The sequence below is a fragment of the Talpa occidentalis genome, unplaced genomic scaffold (genome assembly GCF_014898055.3).
Source record: "Talpa occidentalis isolate TD23 unplaced genomic scaffold, MPIMG_talOcc4v2.1 talOcc4.3, whole genome shotgun sequence".
NCBI classification, from domain to species: Eukaryota; Metazoa; Chordata; class Mammalia; order Eulipotyphla; family Talpidae; genus Talpa; species Talpa occidentalis.
In genome coordinates this window covers 74,470,339-74,490,895 of record NW_023603184.1, presented here as the reverse complement: position 1 = coordinate 74,490,895, position 20,557 = coordinate 74,470,339, and the positions used below count along the sequence as shown (strand labels likewise).

At 35.6% G+C, this 20,557-nt stretch overlaps 1 protein-coding gene and 1 long non-coding RNA gene across 2 annotated transcripts in view; one reads left to right on the top strand and one right to left on the bottom strand.

Annotated features, from left to right (window-relative positions):
* LOC119255800 (uncharacterized) overlaps window positions 1-20,557 on the top strand; it is a 147,604-nt gene that overhangs the window by 29,664 nt on the left and 97,383 nt on the right. The window lies entirely within an intron of this gene.
* HNMT (histamine N-methyltransferase) overlaps window positions 13,933-20,557 on the bottom strand; it is a 36,554-nt gene continuing 29,929 nt past the window's right edge. Inside the window, exon 6 of the mRNA XM_037523293.2 lies at window positions 13,933-16,388. Coding sequence (XP_037379190.1) covers window positions 16,033-16,388 — 356 coding nt within the window. The 3' untranslated portion in view covers window positions 13,933-16,032. The remainder of the gene's footprint in view (window positions 16,389-20,557) is intronic.

Sequence of the window (20,557 nt, the reverse complement as noted above, 5' to 3'; positions counted from 1 at the left end):
ACCCAGAATAAAGTTTTACCATCTCTCTGTGTATCTCTTAGTGCAATCAAGTTGACACCCAAAATTAACCAATGCAAAAGTCTGAGAATTAGTGGCAAATGAAGTGTGAGGCACGCATGGGAAGAACGGTGTCCTAAATATCAAATGAAGAATGTGTTACAAGAAGAAATGTGTCACATGCTTCTAACAGATGGAATAAAGTGAAGACTAAGAGTTTACCATATGATCTAGTCATATGTAGGACACTAGCGATAAAATACAGAGTAGGCTCAGGGAGAATGAAATAACGTGAAAATGAATGATAGTAAGTAGAAAATACTTAGAAGTTAAGATTAAAAAAAATTAAGTAGGATAATAAGTAGTAAGACACTATGTTGCTGAGAAAGATCTACTAGAAAAAAGAAAATTATGTTCAGGAACAAGAGGTGATGATTGCACTGCCTTGTCATACAGCAGACTGGAGGAGTTGACATTCAGGGCACAAGTTGAGGCACTGACTTTAGCTAAGAGCATGGGCAATACATCCATAGTACCAGGAGTAAAGGCAGATTATACTCACAGGTGCAGAGATGTGAGTAGATGTGCTTGGAGTTTGTAGAAATTCCTTTCTGCTTGTTTTTATTTTCTCAGTGAACTATGAAGCTGAGAAGGAGGAAGCAAGTCATCAAGTAAGAAAAGAGGGCATGGGGAAAGGTATTGGAGGCTTCTAATATAAAAAGTTTGCTGGTACCATGGGAAGGGAATAGATTTGGATATATAATTTCCAATTAGCATTAAGATCCCACTTGAGATTAGCGATCATGAATTTTAAGTGAGGTCGTTATCGTAGTTTTATGCTTCTCTTTCAGTCATGTTCAGTCACACTGTTGAAGACATGAAGTACAAACAGAGTTGAATTTAACTAGGATGGTGTTTTTACCTATGATAAAATAAAAAAAAAATCAAAGAAGTTAAGGTTATATGCAAGGGAGGGATTATAATTATTGGCTCCACAATTAAGGTTGTATAAGAAAGGGAAATAAGAAGGGCCAAAATGGTTGTGAAAAGGACCATTATGGGTGCTTGGATGGTGGAGTGGGTGATAACTTATGTCTGATGAGGTATAAGTGATCAGGTTGAACCTATTCCCCCAAATCACGTACAGCACTGTATAAAGCAAAACCAATGTTAACTCAATCAAGAGGGTAAAGAAAAGAAATGGAGTGATCCAAGATGGGTCAGGAAAACTGAAACAATGTATTGTGGGCCTTGTAAGGGTCACAGGAAAGTTAATGAGAGGATCCTGGAAGAAGTGGGGGGAAGATAGCAGGTGGTGGTCAGAGAGTATGATGCTGGAAAGAGAAAATGTGGTGGAGACATAGTTAGCGTAATGACAAAGTCTATGGTATAATCACGGAGCAATGACTGAGACACAGAGATGAGATCATAGGAATTGGGAGGTCAGTAACTGAGAAGGCAGGATATTAAAAAGATTAGATTACATTAGAAGGACTTTGAATTCCCAAATAATCAGGAATGGCATAAAAAGAATGTTAGAGTGAGCCATGATCAAAATCTTCAAATATTAAGAGTAACCTGAGTATAAGTTGATAACTGCAACAGAGGGAGTGGTATGTGGAAGCATCTGATCATCTGAGATTCAAGGTTGAATGTTCTCATGGAGAAGGAAAACAAAGTAGGAAGGAAGAATAGTGATTGGGGAAGGAGTAAGAAGACATTCATGCCTTTTGCAAGGCCAGTGTATGAGAATGCAGGACTGACAGCTATTATTTAAAAGAACTGTGGGGGAAGTGGTATCAGCAGAATCAGGATCTAGAACATAAGAAGTTTTTAATTATAACAGACCAGGAGTTGAACAATGGAAGTGTTTGAAGATGTAATCAGAGAAGGATTTCATGGTGTTTAGAATAAAGAATAAAGAGAATAATGTATTCTGTATGTTCTCTATGTGGATGGAGAGCAGCATTTCTTGTATGACTTTCTTTTATTAAAACTGACTTTAACTGCTGACTTTGTCTAATTCTGAAGGGACTAATTTCTACTCATGGAGTAAGGTGCACAGGTTTGAATCATCTTCCCTAGGATGTGATGAACTATACTTAAGAGACAATGAATAGAAATTGGGTGAAAAGAAAAGTTTTACTCAGGATGGTGAGACCTTTGCAGATTTAAAGACATTTGCATCAAAGTGGGAAGAAGGGGTTATTAGAATGTAAAACACCAAATCTGAAATCAAGCCTGTCTTGTTGTGACAGGAAATGTTCCTCCTGTCACAACAAGGACAATATGCTAGGCCCTGGTATCAATATAATAAATTTCAAGGGTAGAAAGAGGGTTATACCAGCTTGCATAGATTTTGAGTCCTTTTATGAATGATACAAATTTTGAAAGTCAAAAAAGCAAAATTTCTGTTCTTTTTAGTATCCTTTCTACCTATGCTGGATCACTTATGGGTAAACTCACACAAGTGAAAAATATCTAAATCATTTCAAGTGAAACCTAAAATTCAGAAACTTTACTCTCCCCATGATTTTCTGTAGTGTTAATACTATAAATCTGGGGTAGGAAAAGAATCAACTTCTTTCCAAGGGAAAAGTCAGTGCCTACATTAGATCATTATCAGACAGGTGAACAAACATGCTTTTTCTCTGTCAGCAACACAATGTGATCACTGGTATCCACTGTGTATTCTTTGGCTTCCAGTTCCCCTGACCAGGCAGCCACATACAGTTACATCTCCTTACCATAAATATGAAATCTGTTGAGGAGAAGTGGCCTTCTCTTGAACCTTGCTTACCCATTTGGGTGGTAGCAGGTAGAGTAGACAGGGATCTTGGGAATGTTTGTTTATGCCACTCTTGGGTCTATGAGAACACATCTTGCGGTGTGGTGTCCTCTGTTGCTCTTTCTTTCTCTTACACACTTAGTGATGCTATAGTAAAAGTGACATTTTTACTCTGTAGTCACTGTTCATGATTGAAGAAAGATATCTTCATCAGGTTTTCTGTCTTCCTTGGCTACTGTCAGAGCTCCAAATTTAAAATGGATTTTTTGTTTCCTCGCTAATTTGACATAGAGTTGGACATATGTGTTTGTCCCTCAGTCCCCCAAATGAGAAAAGCACTTTCTTATGTCTTATCACTTCTGTTTTTCCAATAACTGTACTCTCTATTCTGAGTTCAAACCATCTTTAGCTCATGAAGACATGGGAACTTGGCTGGGGCAGGGAAAGGAAAGCACTACTGACTGAAGTCATATGTTTTATCCCTAGAAGGTGACATTTGATGTTCTTGTGCTTTGTTTTCCCATGAGGAAAAAAAAAATCTTTGAGGATATTATTGGATAAGACACATAATAAGTTATAATTTCTTCTGAATTACTGATTTTTATTTTAGTGAAAATCTTGAGTGGTTGAGTGAAATAATACACATGGCAATTGGCAAACTTTGAAAGAAAGGTGTTAAGGAATGAATAATTGCCTCAAATTCTTGAGAACGAGAAAGAAAGAATGAGCAGATGGCTCGTCATGCTTTCATTGGCTCTCAGGTTGATTCCAAATGGCAAACTATTGCCTGGGCAAATATTTGGAATCAAAATGCCCCCACTCCATTTGTTCAGAATATTTCAGTACTCTGTGTACTATGCAAATTATGCTCACCATTATAAAAGGACATAAAACCTGCTGAAAAAAATATGTGATTTATTAGAGCATTAGAATAGAGTTTGAAAACAAAGCAAGTGAAGGAACAGATATCTAACACCAAATGGCTAAAATGTTAACAGAGGAAGAAACGAGTCTGAGACGAGAACACATCATGGAATTTGAACTTAAGGTGACAGACTTTTATAAAGGTGTGGGGAGACTCTATGTATGTCTCTTTGTTGTAGAGACCAGAACTATTTTCAAATGAAAACTGAATCTTGAGTTATGGCTTTTGTTCTTAAATAAGTCACAGATAATGTTGTGCTGTTGTGATAGAACCAGTAATCTTTATAACAAACTAGCATTTACTTTTTTTTTTTTTTTTTGCTTCTAGTTAAACATGAAATTACTGTATTGTGGAATAGTTCTTGAGAAAATGAGCAGACTGGCACATGATTAAAAATACCACTAAAATAATTTGGATCTAGAAAGGAAAAAAAAGGGAAATCAAAACTTAGTAATATGAGTTAAGTTTTGGAGGTTGGAAACTGGCTTAAAGCTCTAGTTTATAACTTAATATTAATTAAAAAACAACAGTAGGGATGTATAAAAGTTAAAATATGGTACAGCCTGTGCAGTCATATAATCCTGAGTCTGATTCCTAGGTACTTTAGCTGTTTGATATTATGCAATACTTTACTTGCCAAGGTACAGTTTCTCCACTAAAAAATGGAAATATTAAAATCTACTTCATGTTTTGCAGGAATGCAATGAAATATATGTCTATTACTTTTCATAGTGTCTGGGACACATATAGGATTTTTGCAAATTGTCCCAGTACATTTGCTATTCAAAGAACTGAACAGGCATGGCTTGAAATATTTGATTTTGCTTTTAAATACCTTTGGAAATATATTCAATAAAAAGGTCCACTTGCTCTGTATTTTCCCACTTAGTAATTGAGTAAAACCTAAGGCCTAGTATTGCATTGGAAGGATAGAAAGTCCTGAATATTGGATTTTCCCTGAAATGTAAAGTAGAATTATTTTTTCTGGCTTTGTTTTGGCTGCTCCCTCTCTCGAAGCAGTTGGTCCATCCTGGCTATGATTTTGTATTTGTCATTGCTAAAAGGTAGGCAAGTATAAATTAGTCTATCCTAACCCACGCTAATGGTCATTTTTGAAATAGGATTCTAGTACTCTCCTCATGTTGTGGCAGAAATGGACATTGATTGGGAAAGAGGAAAGGAATGAATCTCTACAGAAAGTGGAAATAAGCAATAAAATTCTTCAAAATTTTGTTCAAATGTGCCCTGTTCATTAAATCTGTTTCTTTAATACCATGAGTAGTTTCTACACTTTAATTTTGCATTTATATCTTACTTGTTATTTGTTTCCTTACTTGTCAGTCGCCCTTAGCAGTTACTACCTCTGTGAGTGCTAGACCAAGTCTTAACCTTCACTTCAGTTTCCCTGTTGTACCCAGATTCTGGTCTCACATACAAGTATCCAAACCAGGTCAATCCTTATCAATCACTCCCTCTCTGTTGTACCTGACACCCAGTTCCTATGATTATATTCATGGAATTGAATATCCTTTAATTTAGGAGTAGGGGGGATTTTTCAGGTAAACATAAGTAACTGAAAACCAATTTTGAGGTAAGTAAGAAAGATGAAAGGTTGTGGAACCAGTTTCCATGCAGTGCTGGGAGCTTTTTCTGGCCCTTCTGTCTTCTAGCTACTTGGCTGAGAAATGTCACAGATTGGTAAAGCTTGCCTCCAAGCCAGAGGCACATCTATTTACACAGTTGTGGCTATTTCTGTTTCAGATTTGCATTTGTTTCTCCAGTGTTCATCTCCCTCCTCAGTAATGTTTTCTTAGTGCTTCATGTAAATTCTTCTATTTTGTTCAAATTATTGACCTAAAAGTAGTGGGCGTGGGGGACCTTGCATAAAAGGAACAATCGCTTAGCATATGTAGCTGACTTGAATGCCTGGCATTTGAGTTTAGTTGTTACCCTTTTAAAAATTAAATTTCTTTTTAAGACACAAAACTGAGACTGTGACAAACTCTGATTTTAAGTAGCCCGTGTATCTGGGCCTGATATGAACATATTTTTCTTGGAGGGAAATGATTATGTCTTATAGATCACTTCAATACTATTGTGCAAAAGTGAGCAGACGGCTGTACTTTTCGATTAGAAAATGTAAATCATACTTAGGGATTCGTCCAAAAAAGAGTCTTGAGCTGAGACCTTGGATGTAAAGTTGCAGCTCACTGCAGATTCTGATAGTTGAGTTACAACTCGCTGAAAATCAGGGTTTTAAAATGGAAGCGCTGACAGATCTTCAAGCCAGGGCAGCGCAAATGGTGCCTTGATAATTTATAGTCTACAGGCAGCTCTTGGGTTTATTATCACAATGACAAATGCACTGTCATTGTTAATAGGATATTTCCCAGCAAGGACTTCTTGTTATGCAAGCCAGGTTTGGTGTGTCATGCAGCATGATAGCAATAAAATCTACAAGAATTTGTAATGAACTTCAATTACTAATAGATTATGGTTAATGGGAAATATGTGCAGTAAAGATATGGGTTTTTATATGCGCCTTCTGGTATTCTACAAGGCAATGATTTATGCCACAATTTATGTTAACATTTTCTACTATGAAAAGGCCCAATTTGGTAGAAAGTCACTTCATCCATAACAAATATTTAAGATAATTTTGCACATAATATAAATGAAGGTATAAAATTAGATGTTAATCTAATTTTAGCATTTTTATTTTTGTTGAAATGGAGAATTTTTTTCTCTCCTGAGTGGTTCTGTTGGCTAAAAATTCTTGCTTTAAAACAAAAGCATGAGATATATTGATGTCATTGAGTTAAATGTAACATTTCCTATGTTAATTTCCATATTTAATTTCCTGCTGTAATTAAGGACCCAGTCAAGATTTGCCATATACTGGTGTTTTGCTTATGTAAGTACTATTTTAACAAAACCCACAATTATTCATGTTAAATTACTATGAATTCATAGTCTACATTATGATCCCTTTCACTACAGAGATTGGCAGCTGTGATATAAATGTAGAAATGCATAGATAAAATGTTTATGTGTGTATATCATATATGCACACAGGCATCCAGACATACACATGCACACATATAGCCTATACACATGTTGACAAAACTGACAAAACTGAAAAATGCGAACCACAACTTAGCCATTATTATTGTGGGCAATTATTATTATGGACAAAAATAATAATTCAATGAAATTAAACTAAAAAAATATGGAACAGTTCTCTTGAGTTAAATGATAGTGAATTAAAAATAGAATATTTTAAATTAAAAAATATTTTATAAAAATAGAACAGGCACAGTCTTAGAACCCACTGAAATTTGTTTTATATCTATAAAATATTTGTGTGTATATATTTGAAATAACTAAAATGATTTATTTAAAATCTTGTTCTTTAAACTCAGAAGACCTATCTTTAATGCTCCTCCTTTCCTTTCTTCTAATCCCTAAGTTCTTTTTTCTTGTAAGTCCTATAAGATGCCTATATGGCATCTTACAAGTGGCAGGACATACTGAACACTCACTGCTATCCTTATTTGAATAACCTTTGAACTGTGATTTTTCTCTCTGACCAATGATGGTGCTAAGAATGAATGAGAGTCCTTAGTGTCTAAGAATTAAGCTGTGGACTATGAAGAAGAGAGCCAGTTCTGTCACTTATTAAATTAGACTATATGAAAGTCCATCTAAACCTAACAAATCAGAGTCTTAATCTAAAAAATGAAAATTATTAGTTAAAAATACTTTTTTAATCTACAATTAAATAACTTATCAAACATTTTATATCACACCTGAGAAGTAATCAGTGCTCGGTTCATTTTAGATATTTGAATTAACAATTTTATTTTTTATTATATACAATATATAACAAAAATAATTCAATTCTGTTATTATCTTCATTATTTAGAGAAATATAGGCCTAAATAGATCAGTAAGTGATTTGAAATTTCTGTAATTATGGCTATCATTATAAATATTCCTTACAAACTCTTATATCCTGTAGGTTTTGAGTCTCTGATAAGACAGGAAAACCTGGTTGATTTATAAAAATACAGATTCCTAGATCTCACACATGATTCAGATCAAATGCAGAATCATGACAATTGTATATCTAAAAAGCTTCCCAGGTGATTCTTCTTATTGAAGTTTGTTTTAAAGACATTTTTTATGCATACAAGAACTGGGTACAGTCCCAGGTTTGGGGGGGTGAGAGGATTCCCCAGAGATAGAGTGGAGAACAGAACAGCTGAAATACACTGCTGAGGCGAGCAGCGCACGAGTCAGGAGAGGTCTGTTGCGCCATGTGGGTCACCTCCCTGGCCAGGGATCGAACTTGCGGTGCGGTGGCTGCAGACAGCTTCATAGGGCTACGTCTTAACCCCTTGTGCCACCAGGGAGGCCCCTTCTTATTGAAGTTTTAAAAGCCTTAGGTATGATTTACAGAATTTTTGATATTCATGTCTAAGTAACTTGTTAAAATACATGATGAATGACAATGTCATCTGCTAGGTGAGTATTTTTACATCTTGAATCAAGGGTGATTGATAAGCAAGTACTTTCTTATCTTGATATTTTAGTCCTATTTAGAAAAAAAAAATTTCTCAAAAATTGTCATCCTCTCTTCTAGACCCAATAGAACCTTGTGTTGTATTTGATCTGAAAAAGATGGGGAAGACTTGCATAAGATTAACCTATTTGGGGTAGTTAGGGCATCAGTTTAGCCACTATTATTCCAAATAAGTTAATATTGTGCATAGAAGGTAGAATATTTCTCTTTCATGTAGCTGTCAAGGTTAGTCAGTACACCTAATGTGGTTACTCTGCTCAATCAGGTTCAAGGATGTAGCTCCCTCTACCCTTTGTTATTTTGTAAGGCATTGGTACTCTTGTCTGCATGGTCTGAGATAGTTCACTTCACATTCTAGTCATCCAGAAAGAAAACAAGCAGAAGAGGGGAACATCTCTCTTCCTTCATCAGCATATTCCACATATTGTGTTTATTCTTTTCACATCCCATTGGTTAGAATTTAGTCATATTACTATTATCTCAATCAAAGGGAATGAGAAATGTAGTCTTCATCTCAGTCCAATTAAATTTATCTGTATCCAATTTAATTTATCTAATTAAAAATTTGACATTATGGGGGCCTTCCTGGTGGCCCAAGGGGTTCAGATGCAACACTGTAAAGCTATCCACAGCCACTACAGCAGGAGTTCGATCCCTGGCCAGGGAGTTGGCTCACATGGAGCAGCAGACCTCTCCTGACTCGCCCACTGCTCCCCTCAGCAGTGTATTTCAGTCAATCTGCCTGTTCTGTTCTCCACTCTGTCTCTGGTGAATACTCTCACCCCCCACACCTCTGGCCTGTACCCCAGTTCTTGTATGCATAAATAAATCTTTTTAAAAAATTGACATTATGTTACTGTAGACATTATGTTACTTCTTCAGCAGTATACTATGACACATCACTTTACAATTCCCTGGCCAGCTGGAGCTATAGAGTCCTAAATACTTACAATCCATCAATACAAGTAGAAAAAGAAATCACCATATAGGAATGAAATTAGCATGAAATTAGTTAGTTGTGGGACATAAATACAAAGTCTCTTTTACACAAAGTCTCAGTAAGTTAGGGTGTGGTTACACAGATCAAAAAAATAGATCAATTCACTAGGATTGTTCTCCCCTGCCCAAGAAGTCAGGCCATAGTATTATATGAGCTGGCTTTTGAAAGTAATGTATTATTGTATCAAAGTTGATTCAGTCAGTTACTCTCTTCCTAGCAGTGTAACCAGGCTGAGATCAGTCCCAGAAAATAGAACGAAAATTTGGAGGCGAGGACAGAATTCCTATCCTAAAGCTTGGCAATTTGGCTGAGACAGGAACAAAGAAATCAAAAAGCATCAATACTAGAGCTAGCTAAGATGTCATGATTAATAAATGATCTCTGGGGCTCATCTATGTGGGTTGAACTTCTGTTTCCACCAGCTGTGAGAATAAAGAGGAAATTTACATAGCAACTTAAACTTCAGCTTTCTTCTTTGCAAATAAGGTAAAAATAGTAACTAATCCATAGGTGTGTTATGAAGATTTGACTAATATAACACAATCCCTAATACATATTACACCCTCATAAATATTAATTATAATTACTGTGAAAATCTTAACTTCTTGAAGGCCCCTTTTATTTAACGAAGACTCTTATTCCATAATCAACTCATTTTTAAGCTGTGGATCTATAAATTAGAGAGACTGATGAAAGCACAGGCAAGGAAATGAACCCAGGAGCTAATATTTATACCACCATTCCTAGGACACACAGATGGGAAACCCATGGGTTGCCAACCTTACCCAGACAAATCCATCCTGTGAGGTTTCTTTTGAAGCAATAAGACCTGGCTAATTTCCTTGTCTTGTTTCTCTCATTTCTGGGTGTCTTTTATACAATGAAACGAAGTCCAAATTCTGTTCCCAATCAGTTCTGAAGAAATAAAGAAAAACCGAATAAAATAATAAAAATTACAAAAACTGCAAAGCACCTCACACTGAGAGCTGTTGTGGGGTAGATTAAGCCTCTTGGAAAGCATGCCCCACAATTGCATATCTTGATAAATAAGCCAAGGCTGCAATGTGCTTGTGCAGATAATAAGTAGCATGGAACAACTCCCTCTTCTACAAAATCCTGGGATTTATGTCCAGTCTGCCTGCTTCAGAAACTAGAGAATTAACTCATAAAACCAATCCATCAATACAAGTAGAAAAAGGAATCACAGTATAGAAATGAAATTAGCATGAAATTAGTTGTGGGACATAAATAGAGGTACTGACACTTTCCTGCATCTTTTGTATCAAGTGTCTAGAGAACTCACCAAGCTTAGACTACATTTGATGGCCCCTGTGATTTATTTCAACATTTTCTACCCTAGGCAGGTTGTTTGCCAAGTCCTTCAAATATCATTAAGATGAATCAGGAAACACAGATAATTCTTTAAGAGAAGAATATGATCATGGGGGGACACTGCTTATATAGAATATCCACAGTGTGTCATTGCAGCCTCCATAACAGAACATCACTGTATTTATTAATCCATTGCTGCAGAGATTATGGCAATCTGACATGGAGTCCTAATGAATTTTTGGCACATTTTGAAATTGTGACCGCTGTTGCCCAGGGAGCCTCTTAAATCAACCTCCTTTTTACTGCTGTTGCCTTTTCATGGTGTATATCACATTGAGAAATGGATTACACAATCCACAACTTTAACTACCCTGCATTAGTTGATTGTGTACTATGGATGTGTATTGCACAGTGTATGAATCATAGAAGCACTAGGATATGTGTGACACATAATTTAAACATGAAATTGGTGATGGCTGGGACTTGGTAGGAACAGAGGCAGAAAAATAAAGGAAAAAGTCAAGGCAATTGGATGGGAGAACTCAGATATTTGTGACAACTTTAAAATAAACTTATTAATGAAACACAATGTTTAGAGAGAATGCTATTCTACCACTCAAGGAGGTGATTTTTTTAAAAAAAATACCATCCTTTACCCCTCCAGTTACATCTTCTTCTATTCCATCATCCGTTTCCCTCTAGTTTGCGGATTGACATTTAGGAACAAAGGCAATTTATTTCTATGAAGCCTTACTCTTTAAGACAAGTTACACTAAAGATGAAAGAGAACCATGTGTCCAAACTATAGATATACATTGTGAAGTCAGAAAATGTAGGGTTTTACTTACCTCTTGTTACAAATTTGCTTGACAAATGGGCTGGCATCTAATTTAATCAGTGTTTCAATTCCCTACCTTCAAAATGGGATAACAATAACCATTTTTTTTTCCACTTGTTAAATAATCAAATGAGATCTTACATGCTGTTCTAAAAAGGACATTTGGGAAACAAGAGGCATAAATGCACATGGATACATCAGGGGAAAAGGTGTTTATTTCCAGCATCGAAAAACAAGGATTGGAAATGAGGAGTATTATTTGAATTAACCAAAGCTCATTTTCTGTTCAAAGGCCATGTGGTTTTATTCTCTCTGCAGGTCTGTTCCATTCCTCTTTCGAGCTGCCATTTTAGTGAGTTCCTCCCACATCTGGCCCATAATGACTATTCTGGACTTGAACCTATCTCTTGACCTTTTGGCTCAGCTGCTACAGAAAGTCACCTAGTTTCTGTCTGTTTTCTCAATGTGTCAATCTCATTCTGGCATCAAAGGTCTTATATTTTCATTTCCTCCTTCCAGAACTGTCTTCTCTCAATTCTTTGTATGGCTTGCTCCTTCACTTCCTTCAAATCTCTGTTCAAATCTTAACTTCTTAAAAAGGCCTTCTATGACCACTCCAGCATTATACCATCTGATTCTCTTTTTTTCTGTCTTTACTTTCATTTCTTGAATAGTACCTATTGTTATCTGACATTTATTTTTAGTCCTTTCTGCCTAAATATCCTTGTCTGGGAACTTTGTATTCTGTACTGGAGTATTGTCCTTCTCAGAACAATGTTTCACATGATCAGTACTGGTTGAATGTATATTTCATGAAGAAGTAAAAGAATTAATAACTAACTTCCCCAGATTTGTAATTCCAAATTTTTAAGAGAAGAATTAAAAGCATATATTTCATATTTCTCAAGAGAAACTCTTCCAGCTGGCCAGCTTATGAGTTTCCATCCTTGTGTCAGCAGCCTACCTACTGGTCTACTTAGAAAGGGTTGAGAGGGGGCCATTTCACATAGCACAGAGCAGAGAAACTTATAGCACCAGATAGGCAGGCTCCCTAAGGTGGACTTAGGTGGCCCAGTCCTGATGGCACTTTGGGCTTATGGACACAGAGAGGTTGTACACTGTTAGAAATGTCAAGGTCAGGTACTACATTGACTCCTCTAGGTATTAGCCTTATGGTCTCAATCATAAGTTTCCTTATGTTTAATTCTTTATCCTTTCTGTATTTTATATTTAATTTTTATGTGCAGCTAATGATAACCTTAGTCAATGTTTTTGAAATTCCCTATGAATTGACACTTTATCAGCATATCTACGTATCCTGGAATCCTCACGACTATCCTCTGACATTGGTGTTATGATTGCCTTCATTTTGAAGGTGGGGGATTATGAGAATAGAGAGAAAATGTGTTCCCTGAGATGGCTTAGCAAGTAATTAAACAGAACCAGGATTTGAACCCAGGTAGCCTGTTTCTACCTTCCCATCTAAAAAGACTATTTTATACATTTATTCTCCTGTGAGACTTAGCAAGAAGTACTTACATACTTATTCACATTCTGATGAGGCAGCCCCATGGAAATGTGCTTTCAAAATGAGAAAATATTCTGATTAAGCTATTCTTATTAAATAGACATTTAAAATACCTTAAATATAAATTTGGGTCTGCGCATTTTCATAAGCTTAGGACCTAGTATTCTCTATAACGTTTACATCTATTTTTATAGATGCATACCAGAAGTAAAAAAATAATAATAGGCCTCCCCAGTGGCACAGTGGGTTGAGTGCAGTGCTGTGAAGATGTCCACAGCCTCTACCACATGGGTTCAATCCCGGCCGGCCAGTGAGCTACCCACATGGTGCGGCAGACCTCTCCTTTCTCACCCACTGCTCCCCTCAGCAGTGTATTTCAGTCCGTCTACCTGTTCTGCTCCCTGCTCTGTCTCTGGTGAATCCTCTCACCCTCCCGTGCTCTGACCTGTAACCCACTTCATGTATAAAAATAAATGAATCTTTAAAAAAAAGTAATAATAATTTTGCCCAGATTAGCAAATTTTTCAGTTAAGAAAGTTGTCAATTTTTTCAAAACATTTGTTTATTTATGCATACAAGAACTGGGGTATAGGCCAGAGGTGCATGGGAGGTGAGAGGATTCACCAGAGACAGAGTTGGGAAGCAGAACAGACAGATCTACTGAAATACACTGTTGAGGGGAGCAGCAGGCAAGACAGAAGAGGTCTGCTTGCCATGTGGGTTAGCACCCTAGCTGGCCAGGGATGGAACTCCTGCTGCAGCGGCTGGCGATAGCTTGATAGTGCTGTGTATTTAACCCCTGTGCCACCAAGGAAGCCTGAAAGTTGTCAATTTTTACAGTAATCTAATAACAAGACCCTAAAATTCTGTATTCAACTTAATATTTTCTCTTGGGATTTTTTCCAAAAAGTATACAAAACACTTTAAATAAGTCTCCACTAATATTAGGTGTAACAAAAACTTTTTATTTGATTTCTTGAGCTTTGTTTACAATATGAATAATAACACATGGGTATTAGATAGATGCTTGTAAAAGGAGTCATTAAACATTCATAATGTAGCATGTTAAACATGGGGCCCGTATATGATAGTGATATATAGTGATATATAGTGATATATAGTGCTTCCAATTCATTCTGTGGGCTTTTTTCTGAACCACAAAAACAAACTTTCAAAGTCAATACATGACTTCCCCAAATCCTTTGAAATATCACGCAGTGCAGGCAGAAGCCAATAGTATCATCCCTTGCATATTACAGAGCTCTTACCACCACTGACTGGTAGGTACTCATGGGGATTTTCTCTTTAAAAAGACTTGAGTGTTCCCATTACATTAACTTGAAGCAGGTGAGAATTTATTTATCTTTGCGCTTTATAATAAGGACTCTGAAAGAGTTTGAAAAAGGTGAGGTTTGCAAATACCCTTGTACGTACTGCTCTTTTCTCATTAAACAGCATGTTAGTTCTATTCTTTTATTTTGCATGTGTGATTTTTAGAAAAGGTCAGAATGTTCTATAGAGTCTAGATTTCCCTCTTTTTGACAAAGTTGTTCAAGGTCGTCATGGCCCATATTCATCAATCATATGTGCCTCACAGATTTCCTTTGTCATGAATGCATATCAGTATGATTAATGGTTCAGAGTTCATATTCAGAAATCTGATTGGATAACTGTCGTTTCATTTATTGGAACTTATAACTCAAAAAACATTGATGTAGTTGTGCAAAAGAAGAGAGCAATGCAAGTCAGTTTTACTTATTATGAACTACAAAGCTTGGTCATTTGTTAGTGTCAATAGGTTCTGGACTCTGGCATATTCCCTATACCTCAGCTAGGAGATTAGGAAGAGACATTAATTCCTTTTAGTGACTGTCCTGTAGCATTGAAAGAGTAAATATACTGTGCTGAAGGCTTCAGTACTAGAAGATTGAGAGTTTATGAGCTCTTTCATTAGACATTGCTTTTGTTCATTTCTAATAGTGAGTAGTAAATGTTTACGCACTTAAAATTAATTAATTATAAAACTAATTTATACTTATTTAGAGAGATGTATTATTTTTATAATAATACCATTATTAAAGATAAAATTTTTAAAAATATGTTTTCAAACTCTACAGATGACTCTCAGTATTAGATGTGATCTTAGACAGAAGGGAAAGAGAGACTGACTATAGAACATTAAAATAGATTCAAGATTTCCTAGAATTAAAGTAAGTGATAAAAGGTACATTTTAAGTTAGTGTTTTGTTTTCCAAGTATATTGTTTTGATAAAACTGGCTGTCTTTTTGAGGGGGAACTACTCATTCTTTACACTTTAATTTCAAACATAGCATATAATTTTTAAGTGAAATTATAAAATTATTAAAAATTAAGTTAAAACTTTGCTTTGGACTGACTTTTGTGTCAGAAACAAATTAAAAAAGAAAATAATGAAATTTGACTGAATAAAATAGAAAAAACAGTATATTACAAGCAAACTATAAAATCATAGGAACACATGACGAAGTACTTACTTTTAGTATCCTAAAAGTGCTTATTTTTAGTAATCAATAAAAATGAAACACAAACTACAATAGAGAAATGAATGAAGGCAGATACTTTGTCACAAGGGACAAACCAAACAACATGTACTTTTTCGGTGTTCAGAGTATAATAATTATATACTAGTATTTATAAAATCCCTAGAGGTATTTTATTAATAGCCTAGGAAATTTTGGCATAATCAATAAATGGAAAGGATTTTATTGTCAATCAGCCAATGAAACCTAGTCATCTCATTCTTTCCAGGTTAGCTAGTCATCTCAATTTTTTCCAGCTTAGCTAGTATTTAGTCTGTGAAACTAGAGTAGGGATGGGACAAGACTAGCAGTTTCACATGTGATTCTATGTGGAATTCCAAGAATGCCTAATTTTTTTCTAAAATTCACATATAAAAAAACAATGTTTTATCTGTTATAAGATTTATTTGGAATTTAAATACAGAAATGAACAATCGATATTGTTAACAATATTTTTGAATAAACTCATATGATTGATTTTTATGCCTCAACCACTATGAAACTCAGACTATTATTAAAAAGAACCTTCCCCTCCTTTTTAAAACTGAATTCAGGCTTTTGTAGGTCTTTCATAATTTCTGCTTTGAGATCAGGTGGTGCTGTTGTGGTAAAGTTGCAGGTTTCTGTCAAAAAATCCCAAAGCAAGTCTCCATTTTCATTGCCATCAATAAAGCTGTCAGATATATCCATGGTAGACAGAAGGTCATAGCATTCATACTTAAAACCCAACTTGTCCAGCATCTGAGTGAGGTCAGATGATGTTACATACTGGCAAAGGTCATCCAGGGGTAACCGGGGTCCATACTTCTTCCATAGTTTGTTCCAACCACTGGATCCTGTGTGATATAACAAAATCTCTATTTTTATTCATTCTTGTTTTCATTTATGTACTTTGTCAGATAGTACACTAAATGCTTGAATACAGCAGGCAATAAAATAATATTCTTACCTTGTGGAACTCAATTCAAGGGGCACACAGAAGGATGTCAAATAAAGATCTAATTCATATGTCCGATGATGCTAAATGCTAATGAAAAGCATTAGCTAATGAAAAGCAAGGAATATGGAGCATTAAAGAGTCGGATGGGTTGCTGTTTTATATAGTGTGGTCACAAGAGGCTCACTAACATTGTGCCATGTGAGCAGAGACATGATAGCACATGTCAGAGGAAAGTAAGAGGGCAGATTAGTTCAGGAAGAAAGAAGAGTGATTGCAAAGTACCTGAAGCACAACATGTTTAAGGACTAGCCAGGAAGCCAGTGAGATTACAACTGAAAGAGCAAGAAGAAAAGGGGAAGGAAATGTAGTTGGAAGGTGGTGGTATGAGCGGACAGGATATTAAATCATGTGGGGTGAGGTGGGAAGCCTTTGTAGTACTGCCTGATAACACTTTCTGGACTGAAGGACGTTTTATATATGCATTGCCCAGTGTGGTAGCCACTAATCACTTGTGCCTATGGAACATTTGAACTATGGTTTATGTGACTGAGGAAATGAATTTTAAGTTTTACTTCATTTTAATTCATCCCTACTTCAATTTCAATAGGCAAATGTAGCTTGCACATTGGACAACACAACATCAGAGTGATTTAAGCTGATTTATTTTTAACAAGGTTATTCTGCCCACACATGTGCAAATAGACTATAGAAGCATAAGGGCAGAAGTAGGGAGAACAATATGAAGGCTGCTGGGTGACAGATGATGGTAAGTTGGACCAGCAAGCTTGGAGGTGATGATGTATTGGATTTTTTAATATATTGCTCTCCTGGAATCAATAGGATTTGCTAAAAATATGGATATTGGGTGTGAATGAAAGAAAAAAATTCAGTGGTAACATTTTTCCCAAACACCTGAAAAGAGAGAATTGCCATTATTGATGGAAGTTGGAAGAATGAAAGAACAACAGTTTTAAATGTATCATTAGTATCTGGTTTTGGAAATGTAAATTCAAGTTACCTATTGGACCTACTGGACAAGGAGGTGATAGGCAAGAGACAATTATTTATGTTAGTCTTGAGTTCAGAGGAGATGGTCCAGGAACAAAAATTGAAATGGAAAGTAAGAGCACAGAAAATAAAATGATGATTTACTTAAGCCAGAGACAGGGCAGCCATTCATGTCTATCCACTTGTGAGATGCTGGCTTGGACTGCCAATACATTGATTTCTACAAATTTTGTTCCAAACTTTAAAAGATATTTTAGCAATGTCTGTTGTACTTGTTGAAAACCCAGTCCAGCATGGAAGCTAAGAGATGCAGCATCTGAGAGATAGCAACTTAGTTTGGGCTGTTTTTCTGACACTTTATGAATAGGTTGAAGTTTGTTATTTAGTCTCAAAGAACTACAGTTTTGTCATCTATCAAATGGGGATAGCAATTCTTACCTCAATCAATTTTAAGTATTAAATGAGATAATTTTAATGAATCATTCACAATGCCAATAAGAACACAGAATGTGATAACCATTTGCACAATAAATGGATATTATATGGAATTACTTTGGCAATATATTTCTGCCTGTTATAATCTTAAGATGTGGGAAAGCAAATTTACTGTTCAGAAAAATCTAGAACAATATAAAGAAAAACAAATGAGCATCTAGAATGGACTTCTAATACATGCAGACCTATAGGGCTGTTATATATATGTACTATAGCATACAGTGATTAAAAGTGGTTTCTAAAGCTCACTGTCCAAGTGTGAAGATTGGCATTTTCTCTTACTTACTTTGTGAACCTGGTCTTAGTTTCATCATCTGTGAAATCAGGATAATATTTTGTTTCAAGGATTCATTGAGTTAATAAAGGGACTTTGAACCATGCCGGCAAATAATGAACATTGTCAAAATGTTAGGGAATTTAACTGGGGTGGGCCAAAACAATGTAAGAGAAAACCTAGTTTTTATGAGCTTCCAGGATAAAAATGAAGATTTTTTAAAGGCTTGACATATTTGATCCCCAAATCTCTTTACAATCTAACGAGAGCAACAGACTCTCCAGGAAAGTACACAAACAATACATACCCACACAGTTCCACATATCATTATAGGATCTTAAAGATTCCTGACCACATCCATGGATTATGCTAAAGTCCATGATTTAACTTAACAAAAGACTATCCAAGGCAGGCATTGGTAAATATTGAATAGTATAGATAATTGATTTTCCACACATATTTCATTAGGGAGAAAGATAACTGCAGTACTGCTCTAGGAAAAGGAAGACTTGGAATGAAGCAGAAAAACAAACAAACAAAAAAAAAAAAAAACCTCAGTTCAATGAAAAAAGTGCGGGTCTTGAGTGTGGATTAAAAACCATTCATTTTGAGTATTACATCCCAGACTTCAAACAAACAATACTACAAAGCCATTATAATAAAAACAACATGGTATTGCAACAAAAACACATACAGACCAATAGAATCAAATTGAAAGCCCAGAAATATAAACCACACATATATAGTCAACTAACCTATGACAAAGGAGCAAAGATTATACAACAAGGAACAAAGGAAGCCTCTTCAATAATTGTATTGGGAAAGTAGGGCAGCCATATGCAAAAGAATGCAACACTTACTATCTCATACTATACACAAAAATCATCTCAAAATGGATGAAAGAGTTGAATGTAAGACTTGAGACCATAAAATATACAGAAGAGAGCATAGCAAAACACTCTATGACATACACCTCAGGAAAATTTTTGAGGAGTCATCTCCAGAAGCAACAAAGGACAAAATAAACAGCTGGGTCTACAAAAACTAAAAAGCTTCTGTACAGGAAAAGAAACAGTAGCCAAAATGAGAGACGTTCTACTGAATGGCAGAAAATATTTGCACATCATACAGTGGATAAGGGACTGATATCAAAGATCTACAAAGAGCTTACACAACTCAAAAAATCCAAGCAGACAACCCAGTCAAAAAATGGGTGGAAGAACTAAAAGGACACTTCTCCAAAGAAGATATGTAAATAGCCAATAGGCATAAAAAAAATTCAACATCACTAATTATCAGGGAAATGTAAATCAAAACCACAATGAGATACCACTTCACACTAGTGAGATGGCCCATAAAAAAAAAAAAAGAAAAAACATTATGATAAAATTAAAAAAAAAATCATTCCAAGGACAGTGGTTATCTTCCCAAATAAGAATTTGTCTAGAAGAAAATAAATATTTCAGTGGTTCTGGAGAGGTTCTGCTATCATTTTTTTTTTTTAACCTGGCAGAGGAAAAAGAACCAAACATTAATTGCAGAAAATTTGCTTGTGTCAGTATCCTGTGACTTAGTGCCATTTCTGAACTGAGCAATTATACACTTTCTGACTGATGCATTATCATAATGGCTCTCAGTGGGCAGGGCATATGGTATTATTTTTGTTTTCAACATGCTATAAACCAGATTCTTTACTCTCACTGTGTTAACGATTATACACTATGATTTGCCTTCTTTCTTAGCCAGGTAGAGAGAGAAGGATAGAAAACTTCAGTGATCTCCTTCTGGCTAATTTCTCTTAAGCAAACAAATTACAATTTATTAGCAACTCTCTCAACAAACTATTGGCTACTACATTTGCAGAAACACTTGTAACAACACAGTTATAGTCTGGAATATTGGCAATTTAGAAAATCTACCTCTTTGTTTTTATTCCTATTCTTTTTCACCCCCCAGAGCAAGGTTTTATTTTTTAATCTTTATTATCTGGAAGTTGTGCATGTTATGATTAATATTTACTGATTGAGGCTGGTTTTGTAATGGATCTTTTGGAGCATAGAAGAAAGGCTAGCTTCCCACAAGCAACATGTATTTTAATAGGATGGCCAGTAAACGTTGTTTCACTCTGAGTTCAATTTATCCTTCTTTTCCTAGTTTCTCTTGCCTGCCCCTCATTGCTTTAGTCTGCCCATTTTAGTGTGTATACTGCATGCATGTGTGTATGAGAGAATATGTGTATCTTCTTTACTGACTCTTTCATTCCTATTTACTGACTCTTTCATTCCTAT